The sequence below is a fragment of the Nelumbo nucifera genome, chromosome 1 (assembly GCF_055504915.1).
Source record: "Nelumbo nucifera cultivar China Antique chromosome 1, China Antique-T2T, whole genome shotgun sequence".
NCBI lineage: Eukaryota > Viridiplantae > Streptophyta > Magnoliopsida > Proteales > Nelumbonaceae > Nelumbo > Nelumbo nucifera.
In genome coordinates this window covers 3549966-3571442 of record NC_142649.1, presented here as the reverse complement: position 1 = coordinate 3571442, position 21477 = coordinate 3549966, and the positions used below count along the sequence as shown (strand labels likewise).

At 37.6% G+C, this 21477-nt stretch overlaps 1 protein-coding gene across 3 annotated transcripts in view; it reads right to left on the bottom strand.

Annotated features, from left to right (window-relative positions):
* The window catches only part of LOC104605276 (flowering time control protein FPA-like), a 34237-nt gene extending 13423 nt beyond the window's left edge, over positions 1–20814 (bottom strand). Inside the window, exons 1-7 of one of the 3 annotated variants that reach the window (XM_010269973.3) lie at positions 20669–20814; positions 20091–20440; positions 8810–9055; positions 7864–7974; positions 6296–7302; positions 3956–5036; positions 3603–3876 (exon numbers count right to left, since the gene is read on the bottom strand). In XM_010269973.3, the coding sequence (XP_010268275.1) occupies positions 3616–3876; positions 3956–5036; positions 6296–7302; positions 7864–7974; positions 8810–9055; positions 20091–20402 (3018 nt within the window). In that variant the 5' untranslated portion in view covers positions 20403–20440; positions 20669–20814 and the 3' untranslated portion in view covers positions 3603–3615. Of the gene's footprint in view, positions 1–801; positions 3877–3955; positions 5037–6295; positions 7303–7863; positions 7975–8809; positions 9056–20090 lie in introns of those variants that run through there. The other 2 variants (XM_088896265.1, XM_010269971.3) reach the window with 2 other exon arrangements.
* Between the last annotated feature and the right edge of the window lie 663 nt (positions 20815–21477).

Sequence of the window (21477 nt, the reverse complement as noted above, 5' to 3'; positions counted from 1 at the left end):
TTTATAATAAAACATAATGTATTATAACTTTAATATTTAAAAAATCAGAATAAATGTATTTCTATTTACTAGTGTGAAATAAATATATTAGAATTTATAATAAATCAGAATTAAAAATAAGAAAAGAAAATATCGGATAACCTTGTAAAAACATCAAAATGCATAATAAATCAGTAAACCGTCATTTACTAATTCATTATTGATCTTAGTTTCTTAGCTTTATATAATGGTTGGGAATAAGATAATAGTCTAGAAATATGTATTAATGCTTTTTTATCATTTCACAAAATATCATTGCATATTTCCACATATTTCATAATATTTCCACAATGTCTCTAATTTTTACAATATTTCCCCTCAACATTTCCGACATTTCCAACATATGTCCTATATTTTGGTAAGCGACATTTCTATCGACATCGACATTTTAAACCTTGGTTTCAAAAGCATAAGCTCCTTTAGGCACCACATAGGACAAGTGAAGTAGGAATGCCCCCTGGTTCAAGAAAGTCATTTTGACATTTCTTCCAACACTGCCTATGTGTGAAACCTGATGGAAAAATGTAGTGTTCCTGTTTCACGTTGAATCTGCTATATCAAATACACTTTTTGAACAAACAGTGCCTATATTTCACTAATCATTAATAGATGTAATGTTCTGAAAACATTCCAAAATCTTCGGAAATTTCTAAATCTGGTATGTGGATAAAGTAGAAAATTGTGAATCCATGATTCTCTCTCTTTACCAGCAAAATTCTTTGCCACTCTAAGTAACAGAATATTATATAAATGTTAGAGCAATTATATCTTTGGAACGACCAATTTTAAATATTTATTTAATAATGAAAATACTGCAGTCAAGGAATTGTAATCACCATTTATATACATACTATGCTCCTAGAATGCTCAAAATCTTTGAAACTTTCTACATTTGCAACTGTAACAATCAACTTTCCCAGCCTCAGTGTTGCTCCTGCTCCGATCTCTGATTACTTAGATTGGAACATATAAACAAAGCAGAACTTATCCAGTCTTAAGTTAAACTTCCACAACTTTTGTTCAAATTAAAGCCAGTCTCATTTTTTTGGGTAAAGAAAAAAAAATACAAGAAAGGTTACTAGAACTCATTTAAGAGAAGAAACAGAAAAAAACCCTTCACACGCCACAAACTGCAACTCCAAATGCTGAACATGAACCAAAATTGAATACAAACCCAAACAAGAATCCAAAAAAACAAGACAAAATTTGAAATCTTACCTTCCACTCCAAATACACACTACCTACCCAAAATCACAAGACTCCACACCCCTAACCAACAACAAAAAACACTAAACTCCAACTTAACACCTCACAAAAAAAAAAAAAAAAAATGATTAGCAACAGATATATATTTATATTAAAGCAAGCAGGCTACAGCCCCCACCATTCAAACAAGATGGGATCTGCTCCTCACATGCACACCCACCGTGCATTGGGAACATCTCCCATGAATAATAACTTAAAAGTACGGGAGATGTTCCCAATGCTTGGTAGGATGTGCTTGTGAGGCGTGTGTGAGGCGCCTTCTGTGAGGAGCAGATCCGGTCTCCATTCAAACATGTGGCTTTTTCAAATTTAGACACATGGCATTTTCTGAGAAATGCTGTTAAAGTCCACAGCCCACTACCACCATTCAGACAAGTGGCCTTCTCATTTTCTAGAAAGCTAGACACATGGCAATTTCTAAGAAATTCCTGCTAAAGCCCACAACCCACTACCAGGCTATAGCCCCCCACCATTCGGACATATGGCCTTCTCATTTTTCTGGAAAGCTAGACACATGGCATTTTCTAAGAAGTTGCTGCTAAAGCCCACAACCCACTACCACCATTTTCAATTCATTCCTAAAAAATGCAAAAAATGCAAAAATGGTTATCCACAACCACTTCTGCCTACATTCTATCAATCTCAATTAATCATTAACCCTCTACGTATCATAACAAAAGAAAACTATCCATATTCTAATAATTATTGAAAAGCCATTTTTTGAAATAAATATTTCTTGAAATTTAATAATTATTTAAAATATTAAAATATAAATTTAACATTATTGATTTCATAATGTAAATTTAACATTACTGATTCCCCGTACTTAGTACGGGGTCATTCACTAGTTTATTAATAAAGAGATAAAGTTACATCATTTAGCTAACAAAAAGCTATAACTTTTAGTTTTACAAGTTAGCCCAGAAACATTGTACCCCTTGCTTTGCCAAGTGATCAGCTAAAGTGTTGGCTGATCTTGGGACCCATTGAAAAACCAATTGCATATCCCTTGATAGGCTGCTAAACTGTTTGATTTCATTTTTGAAGCATTGAGGAATCTTCTCAGTTTTATTTTTTTCTGCCAGCTTATAATAACTTTAGTCTCCTTCAACTATCAGCTTCCATGCCCCTAACTCCACCGCTTTTTGACACTTCACAAACTTTGCTCAATTACTCAGCTGCTCCAGTGGCTTGAATGGGAACTTTGCTCCTCTTGCAGACCTTTACTTTTTTCACCTTCGCCTTTTCAATCTGAAGAAAACTTTCAAAACCTGAACAGTTCTGATGTTTTTTTAACTTGTAAAAATGTCTTACTACAATAGGAATCTTCTCAAGAACCTTTTTTTATCGAGAGAAGGGTAACTTTCATTCAAACAAAAAAGGAAGGGATCCTTAGATCTAACATTGATCCTTTTAACTCTAAGACCACGTTCTTTTCAAAGGTCTGATCCACAACCGCCTTTCCATCCTCTTTATCAACATCCCCTACTACTCAAAGTTATCTCAGTCTACCTTAAGCATCCTCTACCCTGAAGTTAAAACCATCCATTTCATTTTCTCCCCACTCTTCAAAGGCCCACAAAACTTTCTTCCAATTTCTTGGATGTTTTCTTTGCAAATTCCTCTCCCTAGGAAAAAAATAAAAAATAACAAAACTTTCATTCACGTCCACTTCTGTATTCATCACTGTCTCCACATCAATTGATCTTCCAATTACATGAGCTTCATCCACAACACCATTTCCTCCTCAGCTGAGTCCTTGTCTTCAACAGCTTCAACTCCAATTTCAACATCCTCTCTTTAATAGTTTAGTTCTGTGTTTTCTTTTCCTATTGTAGACTTCAATCTTTAACAGCTTGGTTCTATTTATTTAGAAAATACTAAATGCCCAAGCAAAAGAAACCACAATATAAGCTTTCCACCAAATTGAACCTCAAAATTAATGTCTATCTCTAGCTTGAAGTAATTATACTAACTATTTCCATCAAGATATCGAATAACCAACTTTACAAGACAATAAAATTCTTCAGGTTCTAGAAATTTCATAGAGACACTGCTCTTTAAGTTTTGCTAGTAACCAATGCATTCCTACAGTCCTAACATAATTTGATAAAACAAAATACAAAGCCGATATTATATGTTTCTCCACATATAAACACTTATGCCAACAAAGTTTCCTTCTAAGATAAGCTAGGTTAGCAATTTGCCTCTTAGCAGGATGAGCATGGTCTTAACAAAGATTATGCACCCAATAAATAAATGGAGAAAAGACAATATCTATGCAGTAAAGTTTTTACCTGGAGGCAGGTCTCATTGGTGACTTCCAGAGCCTTGCACTGCTTGACCATTTGTTTGCTGCTGTTGCTGTTGTATCTGCAGAAGAAGACTAGCAGCAAACTGAAGTGTTGATTGGTATCTTTGGTTCTTATCTGCCTCACCCTCCAGTGTTCCATGACCAGCACCAGACAGAGTAGATTGTAGTTGCTGAAACTGATTTGGAAACTCCACATCTGTGTTGTCAGTTACTAATGAGGTGGGTGCTTGTGCTTGGGATATATTTGTACCCTGAACCTGAGTAGGTGAACCAACAGAGGGCTTAGGTTGCTGAACTGGAAAATGGAAAAAAAATAGTAGCATCAGTTGCACTTACCATCCCATAGCTCTTTGGAAGATTATGAGAAGAATCAAGTTGATACTGTTGGCTAGCCTGCTGAGGAATGGTATACTGCCCTCCTTGGGATGGGATCACAAAGTTACTCAGAGGTTTAGAAGAACTTACACCCTGCTGTGGCATGTGGAGAGCAGGACCTTGATTTTGAGTGCTACCAAGGATGGCCTGTGCAGAGTGGTCAGGCCCATTTGATGCATTTGCATATGCTGGAAATTGAGACAAAAGTTGTGACTGAGCACTAAATTGATGTCCCAACTGTTGGGAAGGATGACTTGTTTGATCTTCTCCTGATTGCTGAAAAGCACCAGTACCAACACCATGAAGGTCACTTCTCCATCCCTGGGATTGTATTGCTTTATCAGGTGTTACAGAAGCAGGAAACGAAGGCCGCGAAGCAGAAGATCCCAAGGGTAACTGAGCATTAGTTGAAGCTGAAGGTTGCATGCTAGTAGGTAGTAATGCAGCTAGAGTTGCAATGAGCTCAGGTGTTAGAGACACTCCAACTTGGGATGCTGTAGCAGGATTTCTGGCATAGTCCTGGGAAACAGACTGTGCCAAGTGAGACTCATCAGTAGTTGGTAAGAGAGCCTTGGAGGGTTGAGTTACCAAGTCTCCATGAGATGCCCTACTGTAATCCATTTGCAACATATGGTCCTCTTTCTGTGGAGTTAAACCATAATCTGTTTGCAAAGGAGGAAATTGTTGTCCTGCAACATACTGGGATGAAGGATTAGGCTGCTGGGGTTGTTGTATGGATGCACTACTTGGCATTTGTTGTGGCAACTTGAGAACCACTCCATAAAGGCGTTCAGGACCCAAGATGTTCAAAACTTTGGTTAAGAAATCTGATGGGGGCACTAAGAACAAAGTTGTTCCATCATCAAACTTAGTAACACCAGCACGATTTTTTGAACCCAGGTAACGAAGAAATTCTGTATAGGAAGCAAAATCCTCTTCACTATCTGGTAGAAAGAAAACAATGTCAAAGCCACTGGCCTCTGAGTAGTGCTTGGCGAGCATATCCAATCCTGTTCTTGCTGAGCAATTAACAACAGCAGGGCTGCAAAACAGGATGCAGGAAGTCAAGACTCCCATTAGAATAGGAAGAGAGGAGGGGAGTAACCCTAGCCATCCAATATCCAGAGGATCATCACAGTACTTGGAATGGTCAGTGGTCACAGACTCACAGTATGACAAAAGATAGGGAAAATAAGGTGGCCTTCGGGAGTCTAAAATGTTGTCACTTATGTCTGAATTAATCAGATAATTAATAATCTTCACTTTTCTGTCTTTGGTTATGTCTCTAATAGGACCAGTTAAATTTGAACTTTTGCTCTGAATCACCACTATCATTTATTAATTGTGCACTTAAGGGCCCCCTTCACTCATTAACCTTCTAATTTTTATAATGACAACATCCCTCATACTTATGTTTATAGAAAAGAAATTCCAAGAGCCATAGGACAGGGTGAACCAGTCCTGAACCGATTATTAATCAAGACAAAATCATAAACCCAGAACCATCCCAAATATTAATCAGAATAATCAGGTCTGAACCGATGGCAATTAGACCCAATTATACTGACATCTATTATTATCTATGTTAATAACAACTTGAAACTTCATTTTTTATAATATAACCTTAATAAAAATGATAGTGAAATGGTAAATTGTTTATATGTTAATAAATCAAGCGTTTTTAACCAAAATTATCTTATATATTATCTATCAATTTTACCCTTTTAGACATAAGATATAACACAAATTACAAGAAAACTAGGAAACCATTGACAGCACTAAATAGCCACTCGATCAACAAGATCTAAATACACTTTAGAGACATCAGACTTCATACTTCAAAATGCCACTTAAGTTCTTAGGTAGATGGTTAGGATAATCTGGTGTATAATTTCCCCTATTAGCTATGGCACCGGGACATGAAGCACAGGTTCCCACTCTATAAGAAACCAAAGATCAAAATATTGATACATCTGATACCAAAAGTTGGGTGTCACTGCATATTGATATGATCGATACTCTATATTGTTTATTTTTTTATTTTATAAGCATTAGAAGGATGCCTTCTACCATCCCCAAGTTTGGTATACCCATGCGTATATAGGGGTGTATCATTTCGATATTAAACATGAAATTATACCATGAGGTAGAAAGCCCATACGGTAGGGAGCAGATACACCACCACAGGTGTACCACATATTTGTGTAGGGAGCAGATAAAGACATCTACAGTCTACACATCCATGATAATAAAATAGCAACAATTATCAACAGAGTAAGTTTCAGGAAAGATTATTCTTACAGCTGTGAGTTTATCCCCTTTCCAATAGGAATACATCGAGCATGACAAACAGGAGTTCCACCTTTAGCAATAATGCCACGCCAACAGTAATCTTTTTCAAGAAGGCCCTGGTCAGGAGGCCCTCCAATTGGAATTCTTACACCAGATGGACTATGACGACCCTGGATTTGAACATTTGCAAGTGGAGTGCCTGTATCAAGCTGTGGCCCAAATCCATATGGCTGTTCTATAATACCCTGATTGTCCATCTTTCTCAAAGAAAAGGGAGCATCATCAATGGGAGGACCATCAATCCTTGACCTCTTAGCCTCTCTTTCAAATGGGTTAGTGTCAAATCCATCCCATGTACCAGGCAAAGGCCTAATGGGTGGCCACATACCTGGTGCAGGAGAAGGAAGCATGCCAGGTGCAGGTGGTGACAACCTTCTCCAGTTTGGGCCCATAGAATTATTAGGATTAGGATCTGGAAAATTATGGAGGGGCCCTGCCAAATCATTGAACTCAGGGCCTGAATGAAGTGAATCAAAACCACCTTGAGGACCAAAAGGCCTCATCATATTTGGACCAGGCATGGCAGTAGGAGGCAAAGGTCCAGGAAAGTTACTTGGTGTGATAGGACGATTATGACCAAATATATCTCCTGTTCCAGGTCCAAAAGAAGGTTCATTGAAGAACATATCTGGCCTAGCACCTTTATTTCCTGGATAGAATGCTGGGCTATCTTTACCAGGTGCTAATTCACTGCTTGAAAACAGTATCTGTATCCTAGGATCATTAAAAAGACGGCCTTGGAGACCTTCCTTTGCACGCCGAGCTTCATCTACACTTCTGAACTCTACAAATGAGTAATGCCTGGATGGAAAACTTTTGATTCTTTCAATTTCTCCAAACAGGATCATGGCATTATGAAGCATCTGCTCATCAACCTGAACTGAAGGAGGATATCCAATCCACAAAATATTGCTTGGTTGTCCTTCTCCTCTTCGGCCTCCTAGTTGTTGAGAAGGCTGTCAAAAATACAACATAAGAACATAGCAAATGGTCAAGCCACTTGGAAACAGTTCATACATGCCAAAATCAAAGTGGTAATCTCATAGAAAACAACTCCATGTATACTTGATTCAGAAGACTATCATGCATTGCAAATACACCCCCAAGGCCCCAAAGCCCAAGCAGCTGGTCTACAATCATCAATAAGCCAGTTCCTGAAAATAGTGAGCCTGGGCTCCTGCAAACAAAAACTCTGCACACATGGCGTCCTGACGCACATCAGGAATATCTCCCATACATGTATGTTAAATTTATATGGATGTTCCCAATGTGCAGCTGGATGCCCGTGCTTGCAGAGTGTGTGCAGAGATTTTTCTTGCAGGCGACCTGTCACAGAAGTAGTTATGTTGACTTCACTACTGAATGAAAAGTGGTAAACTGCACTACATACAATGCATCCAGCTAAATCATGTAATTTCTCCTAGATACATGACAACAACTTAAAATAACACAAGCACTTAAGGAGATAAAGTCAATGCAATTATAACAGCAGAAAAGATCCAACAGATGAAAATTACCTGATGCCTTGGGAAATTTTTCATGGAATCTGGTGGAATCCATGAATGTTCTGCAGATCCTGTGCTCCTTCTATGTCCGTCCCTTGATTCATGGGAGTCAGACCAATTTTCCTATTGATACCAGGATGAAAATCAAATTTCAACCAATTATTTTATAATTTATGTATACCATACATAAGTATTATGAAATTTCATGTTAATTATAGACTATTAAACCACAAATTAAGGGGGCACTGTACAGCTTTTTTTTTCAAAACAATAACAACTGCCACATCATACACATTGGCAAACACCCCTAAATCAGTAAACCACATAATAGCAACTTACACTTGACTTTCATAAATAACAACTATGAATTTTGAATGACCACCTAGCTCAAAGAAAAATAGACACGAGGGTTAAAAAGATCATCACCCAATCATGGTCCCAGATATCTGGGTCTTGGCCTCTTGGGAGGAGTAGACAGTATACAGCCCTAATGTTTGACCTGTTTTTTTGGTACAAAGTGGCTGGCCTCAGACTTGAACCCACATTCTCATGATTGCCAACCAGAGATTTTACCATTACACATAAGAATTAAGAGTCCTGATTTTTGGCTCTACATGCATACTCCTATCTGATTATAACCAGAAATAGGTGATACACATTCATATCAATATATAAAGGAAGCCTTGTCTGTAGTTACCTCAACTTTACATCTACACTGCCCACCTAGTTGATCAACTAGGTGATAGGCCTCCAAAACAATCACCTAGCTGACACCCAGGCAACATTTTAACAACATCACCGAGCAGAACATTTAAACCACCATATGTGCACCATTGTTGCAATTTCACACCAGAATCATTCTTGTCTGGTTTATGGGTTTATCAATAACCCCATTTTTTAACAACTTCATATAAGGCCTTCAGAATGAACTTTTATATCAGTAACATCATTGGCTTACCTTTCGTGAAGGTTGTGACCTCAGAAAGTCCACGCGAATTTGCTCACCACCTAAGCACTTCCCATTCATACTTTTCAAAGCCTCAGCAGCATCTTCTAATCTAAGATAGTCAACTAGTGCAGAATTGCGGTCCCTAAGGAATTTCAAGTCCTCAATTTTCCCAAACTTTAAAAATTCTTCTTCTAGCTGTTCCTTTGTAACAGATGAACTAATTCCACCTACCCACAAATGCTTACCAGGTTTAGCCTGCAAAAAGAAATTCCATAAGAACTCCAAAACAAACAAAGGCTAAAAATTTCATCTTTCTTTTAGTGACAATCTAGAAGCAATAAATCCCAATGACAATATATTGTTTAAATAAAAGAAACCCAACTAAAAAAAATCTGACCAGTTTCAGATTAGACAAAATGGGAATTTCAATGAAATGGTAATTTTCTAATCCCTATTACAAAATTGTGGCACATTTTAATAGGCATGAGCATGGAACAGATACATACACACATGTCTACACAGATTATAGCATATAAGAATAGCATCGGCACAAAAACATAAGCATATAAAACCTGACATATTACACTCATTAATGAGATAAGAATTTTAGCATTATTTTCCTCAATGGGTGAAGTTCAATTTAATTTTCTACATTTATTTTGTTTCTCTTTATCATAAAATCTTCTACTAATCCCCTTTCTTTTTCCATTGGTCAAATACTTAGTTAATATTGATTGTGCATCAGGTGAACATTTGACTTTTGCTTTTTGTTTTTCTTAAGACCTAAAGATAGATTGGAACTTCTGAACAGACAAGAAGAATGATGTTGCAATCTAGATTTAACAACAAAACCCTACATAAGGCATACTCTGTTTCATAGTTGCCAAGGTGTCACCTAGGCGCCCTTGGCTGGGCGCCTCGCCCAAACGCCTTGACTTTTAGCAATTAGGCGCCCTTCTAGGCGACTGGGTGCCCGCCTAGGCAACAAAAATGACAAGGTGGGCGCCTTTTATGGTATCATTTAGAATTGCTGTATCATACTAATGTATGTATTAATACATTTCATTTTATGTTATATATATATATATATATAAATATATATATATATAACATACAAATGCATAAATACATACAAAATAATACAAAATATAAGGTTTTGCGCTCTACAGATTTGCATTTGTACTCCTTCCAAACTCAGCCTAAAAGAAAAGGTTACATCCTAACACCCTTGGTTGTCAAGATGACACACCAAACACATCAAGTACATTAATAGTTGTCAAGGCGATGCCTAGGCGACAAGGCTCCCTTTGAGGCTCGCCTCGCCTAATCACCAAGCAGTTTTCTACTTCCTACTATAAAATACTTTTTTATTCATTCTTTCTTGAGATTATAATTATAAAATAGACATTATTAAACTAAAATAATCATTTCGTGTGTTTATATACTATTTTCTTTTTATTACTTTCTTATTTATTAGGGTTTAATCAACACAAACATTGCTAAATGCTGTATTGAAACCTCAAAGACTTAAAAACCTGAACCAATAAGTAAGGAAGAACTTAAAATTTTATCTAATCAGCACATTTTCCTCTTCCATATATTCTTCTTCTACTACTACTACTACCAATACTTTTTATTTTCTTCTTTTCCTATAACAAAAATAAGGGTTCAGCCCCTGTATTTTTTGAATTTTATTTTCCTTCTTCCTTTTCCTCTCATGAATATGTTGATTTTCTATACTTTAATATGAAATTTATACTATTTTATGAAAATCATGAACAATTATTAAAGAAATATGATTATGGTACCTAGGGAGCTACCCTAGGATCTATGTTTTTAACATAAAAAATCCATCGCCTAGGCGACAAGGTGCCCCCCAGTCGACTAGCCTCGCCTTGGCGCCTTCAAAACTATGAGTACATACTTCAAGTACATGCTCAAAACATTAAACTGAAAAGGCTTCTACATTACAAGGCTGTAAGTCAAGGGAATTCCACAAATTTTCCAATAAATCAGCTTTGGAAACTTGATCAAAATCTGGGAGACGGAGAACCCACTCTGATATCGGATTGGACACTGTAGCAACCATGTATTCTATATTGTTTGACCTGTTCTCGAAAACTCTTCTGTTTCTCTCCCTCCAAGTAGACCAATACTGTAAAAGGAACACAACTCCAAATAATCCTGGCTTTCTTACTTCCTCTAAACTTTGGCAACAATGAGGATATTTCTGCTGGAGCTGATGGATGGAAACCACCCATCCCAAATAGAAAAGAGAAGAAACTCCATATGAAGCTTGCTATGCTGCATGAGAAGAACAAATGGAAGACTGTTTCTTCCTCCTGATTGCACAAAAAACACCAACTGGCCAGATGAAATCCCCTCAATTTCAGGTGATCAGAGGTGAGAATGCTATCATGTGCCACCAACCAGGCAAAAGCTTCTACCCTTGGAGGTACTGGGTTCCCCCATACTCCTTTTATCTGATCTGAACCCCTTTCTTCTTTGATTAATGCTTTGTAGAACGACTTGACTGTGAATCTGCCTTGCATTCTTTCCACTAGAGACCATCTTCTATATCTCTAGAAATGCTGGTTCCTTTTAACTTTTCCAGCAGTAGTACACACTCTTCCACTTCTTGGTCTAATAGAGGCCTTCTCAAGTCTGAACTTCAGATTCCAGATCAATTGCTCCCCTCTCCACTCATAACATTGGGCTATATTAAGACTTGTTGTTCTGTTAACTTGTATAATCTCGGACACACCTCACTTAACTTCCCTATTTCCAACCACTCATCCTCCCAAAACCTCACCCTAGAGCCTTCCCCTACTTTAAACTTGACCAAGCTTCTGAAATTTTGTTTGAAACTTATGATTCCTTTCCAAACACTCACCCCATAGGAACTCCTCACTTCCCTTGGTTCCCACCCAAATCTTATCACACCATACTTCCCAACCACCACCCTTCTCCATAAAGCCTCCTTCTCTCTCCCTTGCCCAAACCTCCACAACCATGTCCCTAGAAGTGCTTTGTTTATTAGCTTTACCCTCCTCAGCCCCAAACCTCCCCCCTCATTTGGCTTGCACACCTTTTCCCACTTGACCAAGTGATATTTTTTAGCTCCCCCAACCCCTTCCCATAAAACATCTCTTTGAATTTTCTCAATCTTCATAGCCACTTCATTAGGAACTCTTAGCAAGGAAAGGTAATAGGTGGTAAGCTAACCAAGACACTCTTTATGAGTGTAATTCTCCCACCCAAAGATAGGTACTTAGCCTTCCATCTGTCCAATCTCTTCTCTACTTATTATAGTAGTATTATTTTTGAAAATAATGAATTTAATATATGTAAAAGATTTTTATCTTTTAGATGTGATGATTTGCCACATTTTTAGAGGAAATTTAATGTCCTTAATAAAGAGAATTGCTATTTTTCACTTAATATACATGCAGAATGGTATATAAAACTAGGGAACTAACCAAAAGTTAGTTTTTTATATTATAAAATTTTTATCACCTAGGCAGGCACCCAGGCAACTAGGCAACCCAATGTCACCCAGAATTGCCTAGACGCCTTGAAAACTATGCTCTGTTTCAAGAAATCTTGGAGGTTCCAATACAGCATGTCATACTCAAATGCCAAACCCACTTTTCGTATAGAGACTAACATAATGCAAATTATGTTACAAAGAACATTCTTTTTATAGACATACCAACAAAACATCCAGATCATCTTAAAATGATACCTCAAAATGAATGAAAAAGGGTATGGAACAATTCCATTTTTTTGGGAGGCATTCCATACATGTCCTTATCATGTAACTGAAGTCCAAGGATGTTATTCATTCATACAAACGTACCATGGTATACTACTGAACTCAATGTGGTGAAATAATATGGAATTAGAGGAGAAAATACATCTAAACACATTTAGAGCACAATTTTTAAGGTACCAAGAAGAAGCCAGGCAACCAGGGAGCACTTAGCCGCCTAGGTGATTAGGCGGTTTTGGGGGATAACCACTTCCAACCCTCATTAGGAGTGATGAGGGTTGCATTTGTTGGTGATATTTTGAGAAGTTTAATGTGGTTAAAAAGGTTGTTTCATGGTTAGATATTTTAGAAATTCATTTTCTAAAAGATGATATGGGCTTTGAACATGGTACATGATTCTGTATAAAAAAGAGGTAGTTTCGAATTTCCTTAGCCTTCCTGTTAATCCCTTGGGTCTGAATTGGGACTTTGGCTTTCATAGAGGGTTAAAGGAGGAAGAGTGTGCTGCTGTGACTGAGTTTTTGCTTTCTCTTGATAATATCTGTTTGGACCCCCTTTCCCAAATAGACAGGTGTGGTCTCCTAACCCTAAGGGATTCTTTTTGTGTACTTCCTTTTTCAAGTCTTTTTATCAATCTCCTAACCCTCAAGCATTTCTCGTCAAGGAAGTCTGGTGTAGGTCTATTCCCCCTAAAGCTAATGCTCTTTGTTGGGAAGTTTTATATGGGAAAGTTTACCTTGGATAAACTGCAAAAGAGAAGACCTGATCAATGCTTGTCCCCTTACCGGTACACTCTTTGCAAATCTAGTGGAGAGGATTGCTATCACTTATTTATTTATTTCTCTTTTTTTCTGCTGAACTGTGGGATTGGTTTTCTCTCTTTGTTTGGGTGCAGGTGGAATCTCCCTTCAAAGTTATGTTTGTTATTTGACCCATCTACTTTTGTGTGGGCCAAAAAAGAGGAAGAATAATGCGGAGGTTTACAAGAACAGCTTTGAATTGGTCTATTTGGAAAGAGAGAAATGCAAGAATTTTTCAGGAAAAGGAAAGAAGTGCACAAGAAATTAAGGAGTGTGTGATGAGTGATGACTAGAATGATACATTGGTTAAAAAGCATGGACTGTTTGCACCAGTTTTCCTTAGATGATTTTTCGAGAAACTGGAGGGAGGTGGAAAATAGTAGTTCCCAGAAGGTTAGAACACATTTAGATTGGACACCACCTCCAAAAGAGTGCTTAAAACTGAATTTCAGTGGAAGCAGTCAAGGAAATCCAGGCCAGTCTGGTGTAGGTAGTAGGGTGGTGAGAAACAAGGATGGGAACATCTTGGCAGTTTTCTCGGGAACGGTGGAGAAGGAGATTCTACTAGGGCAGAACTGCTTGCTACATTAGAAGGAATTTGGATTGCTCACCAGCTTAGCCTAGTAAATTTGATAATAGAAGGAGATTCCAAGGTGGTGGTGGGATGGCTGCAAAACCAAGATTCTATTCCCTGGTATTATAGAGATGAAATCAAGAAATTTAAATGGTATACAAGGGACATGAATGCAAGAGTACACTGGGTCAGATCAAATTCTTTGGCTGATTGTCTTGCTAAACAAGGGAAAAACAGGGATACTTTATACTGGCTCAGCTGTAATTGGATTTTAATCTGTTTCTTTTTGTTATAGATTTGGGGGAGGTCGCAACTCGCACCCCTCAATGGGATGCTTGTGCTGATCTAAGCTCTCGATATCAAAAAAATAAAAACCACAGTTGATGATTCTGGTTAATCTATAAGTAGGCATGCTTATGTTTTAACAACTGATGGAATATAAGTGTATTCTCATTATGTAGATGTGGTTGATTTTAGTGTTGGGTCTGGAATTAAAGGGAGTTGTGCTGAGTGTTGAGTAGATGATTTTGATTTTAGTTTTATTTTCTTCTTTCTTTGGTAATATCTTATTATCCAATCTTGTACCTTCTTGTTTTTTTAATGAAAAATATTTTGTTTGTTAAATAAGTATCAACCAGAAAATGTTAAGCAACTGAAATCCATTTCTATTTTATCAGTGGCAATAATCAGAGAGCAAAAAAAACCAGCCCACATTAGGGTAATACCTCCTTTACCCTGCCGGTAACAGCATATGTCTAACACCATAAAATAAATAAATAATTAATATGAACCATCAAATGAAAAGGAAACATTGTGAACTTTGATCCAAACCCCAAGGACTGGAGACCTAATCTAACTCAAACCTGAACACACCCCTAGCAAGAACATAAGCAGAGTCATTTCATGATCCCATAATCCATCTGAACAAGCAATCCAGACATGAGACAAATACCCTAACTTCCCTTACATGGTGTTTATGAGCCCATGAATCAGGCTCATTGGATGATATATTCAATCACAACATGAAAATCCCCTTCCACAAGTAGCATACTCCAACCTAAGGCATTAATTAGTTTGAGGTCCCTGCACAACAATGGCTATCTAGCAAAGTTCCTTCTAGTTCTTAAAATAAAATTTTAAGAAAACAAACAGTGAAAAAGGTGTCGCTAAGGAAAGGCTCATTTTGTTGGGTGCTCATCACCTGATTTCTTGTTGTGTTTTAATAAATTAACCTTGAATTTGGTGTTGAATGAGCAATGTACTGTATTACTAGAGAAGAACCCCCCGTACGAGGTATGGACCAAGTATTCTTATATTTTTTTTATTTAGATTATTATTTTATTTGATTTTTTACATATAGATATTAAATCAAGTTTTATTTCTAAACAATACCTCACTTTATGGGCACTACATCAGTTGAAATGATTTTTTTTTTCTTTTTAGTAAACAACCACTAACTTTTTTGAGAGTGGAAGTAACTACATTTGAGTGGGTAGACACATGTTTGAAGAAGGAAAGCATTTGTTTGAAGTGAAAATAACCACTTTTGAGATGTGCTTTTTTGAGAAAATAAGATGCCACTTATTCGAGGGAGAAACAGTTTAGCCTACATAGGACTTAATCATACAAAACTATAAGCTTCATGTCAATAAAATGATAGCATAACCATTTCAGCTAATAATTTTTTGAAACATTTTATTTCTTTCACAATTTAGACTTATAGTTGTCAAGGCGACACCTAGGTAGGCGCCTAGGCGACTAGGCGCTTTTTAAAGAATGCCTCGCCCAAACACCAAGAAAAAATGTATTAGGTGCATGCTTAGGGGACTGAAACACATATATAATATACAATATTTATTAAATAAAAAATAAAAATAGTATAATATAATATTTTATTGGTTGGTTTTAGCTTTTATAATAGGACATATTGCATGTTATTATGTTTTTGTTGTGAGGAAAGTAAAAACAAAATAATCTCAAGAGTTTCACTATGACAAAAGAATCAAACTGAGGAAGAGAAGAGAACAACAGCCCTCCATCATTCCGACACAGTCCTCTAAGTCAAGGTGAGTTAATCAGTTTCCTCATTCGTTTTGTTCTCTTTTTCCACTGGTTTAAAACAGTGGTTAGGCCTCATTTTTCTCCTCTTCCTTTTTGTTGGACTAAAACCATTCTTATTTCCTGGTTTGAATCATATTATTGGACTAAAACAGGGGCTCTGCCCCCTTCTTTTGTTCTTAAATTTCTTGCATTTTTTCAGCTTTTTTTCCCTCATTATTGGTGTCTGAAACAGGAGCTCCGCCCCTTCTTTTATTCTTCTTTTATTTTAGTATTTTTTTCACCAGCTTTTCTGGATCTAGAACAGGGCTTCTTTTGTTCTTAACTTCTTGCATTTTTCAGCTTTTTTTTGTTCTCATCGTTGGTGTCTGAAACAGGAGCGGAGCCCCTTCTTTTCTTCTTCATATTTTTTCTTTTATTTTAATATTTTTTCACCAGCTTTTCTGGGTCTAGAACAGGGTCTCTGCCCCTTATGTTTCTTCTTCATTTTCTTCTTTTATTTTAGTAATTGTTCTCATCAAGAAACACTGCAAGAAACACAAGCACAAAAGTGCAGAATACATAAAACCAAAAAAAAACGAGTTCAGAAGGGGTAGAAATCCATCAGCTTCTTATTTTTAAATTCCATCGCCTAAGCAAGGGCTAGGCACCTGCTTGGGCACCCCATGGTCACCTAGCCTCGCCTTGGCGCCTTGAAGACTATGTTTAGACTTGCATATTTTTAGTATAAACATTATCCCTTGGTTTGTTTTCTAAAGTAGCTGACATCACTTTGTTTAGGTGCATGCTTGACTTTGTAATATCAAGTATTTCTCTTGAATTTTCTTCAACAGTGTCACCTAACTTTGATCAGATGCATCCTTCACTTAGTATATTAAGTTCTTATCTTGATTTTTCTGCAGAGTACCTCAGTTTGTTCAGGAACATGCTTCATCTTGCACCTTCAGCTTGTGTGGCCTTTAAAATATTTAGGTTTACCTCTTGGTGGCAATCCAAGATCTGTCAGCTTTTGGTGGAGAGAATTGGGAAAAGGCTAACTAGACTGGAAAAGGAACTACATTTCTTTGGGGGGGTGGGGGTGGGGGACATTGATCAAATCAACCTTGGAAAACCTCCCTATCTATTTCATATCTGTCTTTAGGGATGCCTCAAGCAATTGTGAGGAGAACAGAAAAAATGATGAGCAACTTCTTGTGGAAGCCAAAAGATAGGAAAAAAAAAAAGATCATTTGGTTTGGTGGGAGAAGGTGGTAAAAAGGAAAGAAAAGGGTGGGTTGGGTCTAGGAAAAAAAGGAAGAAAAACCTTGCTCTTTTTAAGTGGCTGTGGCACTTCCCCTTGGAGAATGATAGATTGTGGCGTAAAGTGATTTCAAGTACTCATGGGCTCTCTAGGAATGGTTGGGATGCCAGTATTCTACAAAGAGTCAACCAAGCTACACTGTGGAAAGTAGTGCATAGTATTCTTCCTCAATTCCTTGAGCACATCAGGTATGACTTGGCTTCTAGTAATAGGATCAGATTCTGAGAAGATGTGTGGGCTTGGGATCTCCCTTTGAAAGTTGTGTTCCCTTCTTTGCATGCTCTATCAAGCCTTAAAGAAAATCCTGTGTCTGATTTCTTTGGGTCTTCTTCTTCCTTTGGGGAGGGGGTTGGAACTTGGAGTTTGTGAGAAACCTAAGAGAATCAGAAATCCCATCAGTGTCTAACCTTTTGATTATCTTGGATAACCTGGTTTTTTACAAGTCTATGGAAGATAGATAGGTGTGGGATCTCAATCCCTCTAGGTCGTTTACTTGTAAATCCTTTTTTCTCTTCACAAGTGGCCTCTACCCCATTCCATTCCTTCCCTGTTAAAGAAGTCTGGCGTGCCCCTATCCCCCCCAAAAGTCTATGCTTTCTATTGGGAAGTTTATCATGAGAGCATCAACATGGGCGACATGTTGCAAAAGAAAAGACCAAATTGGTGTTTGTCCCCAATTGGTGCATTTTATGTAAGTTGAATGGTGAGTGCTTTTCATCTCTTAATCTCTTGTCCTTTTGCTTGTTGTATTTGGGAATGGTTTTGCTCTCTCTTTGGTTACAAGCTTACAGCCTTGCAGGTGGGTCCCTCCTGTTGGTTTGAAAGTCTCTTTAGTCCATCCTTTCTGAGAAGCACAAAAAGAAGAGGCAGATTTTTGTGGAAGTATGCTAGAGCAGCAATTGTGTGGAGCCTGTGGACTATTAGGAAAGAAAGGAATTTAAGAATCTTTGAGGATAAAGAAAGAAACAAGAAAGTAATCTTGGAGACCGTTACACGTAGAGTAGCTCATTGGGTGAAAACTTTGAAACTATTCTCTGATTTCTTAGTGGAAGACTTTTTATCGAAATTAGGGGTCAATTGCCCTTTCTTCTTCTAGGAGTCGAAAGGTCTTGGAGGTTTGATCTCCCCCAAGTGAAGTTTGGATGAAACCTAACTTTGATGGAAGTAGTTTCAGTAATCAGGGTCCCCCTCAAATTGGAGGAGTGATTAGGGATGGGCATGAGAACATTTGTGACTTGTTTTCAAGGTGAAAGCTAAATTAATGGTGGCTATTGTTAGGGTGCAGAAAGCCAAGGAAATGGGAATTACAAGATTGATAGTAGAAGGTGACTCAAAAGTAGTCAATGGTTGGCTGAAAAAAAAAAATAAGGGGTATTATGGCACTTAAGAAATGAATTCAAGCAATTTGAGATGCTGTCAAGACATATGCAAATTCAGTTAAGATGGGTTAGGAGTTCTGGTAATGGTTTGGCAGATGGATCATCTAACCAAGGAGTGAATAGACAACATTTGTTTTGGGCTCAATGTTAGTTGCATTGTGGGATTCTTTGTTGTAATGGGTGTTATTTCTAACTTCTTATTGATCTCTCATTTTAAGTTATAATAAAATTCTTTGAGTTGCTGATCGAAAAAATAATAATAACCAGACTGCGCAGTTGAAATTATCATGCACTCAATTTGCTCAGCTTCGTCCAAAGAATAGGAAACAATTGACCTACCTCTCAGTCATCTATAACAGGTTGAGAAGGTAACAAAGATTACATGTCATCCACCTCATGAAATGGATTTAAATTTTAAAATTTTTGCATTTTGCAAGGAAGTAAGCATCATTAAATGTCCTCCACTCAGTTCTCAACAGATTTCTTATATGTCCTTTCTTCTGTACAGCACAGAAGACACACTTATTGCATACAGCAGTAAGGGAAATCAAACCATTCTCTTTGCAGTTTAGTTGGCCTTCTTTTTCAGCTACAAATTTGACAAGATAACTTCATAACAAACCCTACTAAATGATTAAATGTTTAAACCATCAGAAATACTTCAGAAAATCCCAATGCTTAAAAATATCAGAATGAAAATCAAAATCTGATTGTAAATTGTGCAAGTCTTTGAAGAATTCGGTTAATTCACCAAAGGAACACCTTAAACAATGCTTAATTGTGTTTCTTCATGTTTTAACATTTTAATCTTCTTCGCTGAACTGTTATATTTACCTTCCAAGGCCCCTTCCTCTAGAAAGAATAATAAGACAACCAAAACACCTATATATTATTTGCCACATTCTTCACAATTCTCACATAAAATATAAGAAAAAGATCCAATGAGCCTCTCTCTTTTTTTTTTTCATCAATCATGAGCCTCTCTCTTGTAAGTTAATCCAGTTAGTGTTTTATTGAATCATATCAATATTTGACTTCTTTGAACTACATCTGTGTTGGCAGTGGCCTTTTTACCAATTTTTTCCCAAGTTTTTTCCAGTCATGTTCATCCTGCTTTTTGCCTACAAAGCCGCATGCGAATTAATGGATAATTACATCATACTTGAGCCACCGACGGGATACGGTGGCATGCAAAACGCCATTCGTATTAAGCAAATGTTCAATTTTTTACTAATAAAAAAACGGATCTTTTTTCAAGTTTTTTTGGTGCCGAAACTGGAATAGAAGTTTAAATAATAATACTGTGATTGTGGCAATAAAATTACAAAAAATCTGATCCATGAACTGAAAACAAATTATCCATTTCACATTACAATCAGAAAAAATACACAAAAGGGAAGAACGAACCGGTCGAGCGAACTCGATCTTGATAGGGTTACCACGAACAATGAAACCTTGGAGAGCGTCCTTCGCGGACTTCGCATCTTCAAGGCGCTTGAAGTAGACAAATGCATAGTTCCTGGAAGCATACGTCGTGACACTATCGAGAGCGCCATACTTGGTGAAAACATCCATTAATTCAGTATCGGTGGTATCGTTCGACAAATTGCCCACCCACAGATTATGTGAAGGTGTCTCCTCTTCTTCTGTATCTTTTCCCCCATGGTTCGACCTGGCGTTCTGGTCTGCAACCGCATTCGGCTTGCTTGGAGGCGGCATCCCACATACCAATACCTAGATAATCTCCAAGAACAAGTCTGGAAAATAGGCAGAGAAGTAACAATGATTTCGAGATCCGAGAGTAGGGACGAAATTAGGATATCTAATAGAAGAAAATAAACAGCCAAGCTGTAAGGTAATGGATTGAGAACCAGAAAATATGCAGAGAACGAAAAGTCTAGAATGCAGAGTTACGCACCCAGATTTAAAAATTCTAGACTAGAAAACCCTAGAGAATAGCAAGTGTAGAATGCAGAATTACGGACCCAGATTTAAAAAGTTCTGGACTAGAAAACCCTAGATGGTTAACTGATGCAGAGAAGATGTCGAGACGATGAAATGATTTTGAAGAGGACGTACGAGGGAGAAGCCATCTATTTATTTATAGCCAGGGTTCACGAAATAGCCAGATTCACGGAAACGTAACGTTGTATATAAGCCATTTATGCTGAGATCAGATTGGCGCCCCACAGCACCGCCCACCCGTGTATTGAGAACATCTAAGGAGATGTTCCAAATGCACGCAGTGATGTGCATGTGGGGCGTACGTGGGACGCCATCAGCTCGACGTCAATCTGATCTCATTTATGCTCCTCGAAAGAACCAGAAATTTAGAATAGAATAGACATTTACTCTATTTCACACGTGTGGGTTGCTTCGTATCGGACCTTTCTTAGTTTCTTTTTTTCGAAAAATAATTTTCCGCTTCATTTTCTAGAATGAAGTATGAACTAGAGTTTACATTGTCTGCATCCGGATCCGGGTTGCAGAAAATTTTCTACATCCCACGTCACTTATAGGTTTCAAGAGTAACGGAGTCCAGGTTCAACGGACGTGATAAAACCCGCCCAAATCCCAATCCCTTTTCTTGTCTGGACTCGAAAGTCCTGTTCCCCTCACTTTCCTTCGCTCTCTCCCTGCCTTCTCTCTCCTCTCAGGCTCTCATAACCTATCACCGTCCAGCGTCCACCGTTACTGGTGTGCCGTCGAAACACACTCTCTCTCTCCTGTTTCTTCTCTCTTCCTTGGAATCAGCAACCCAACCCTCCACCGTCACTGCAAAGATAGACACAGG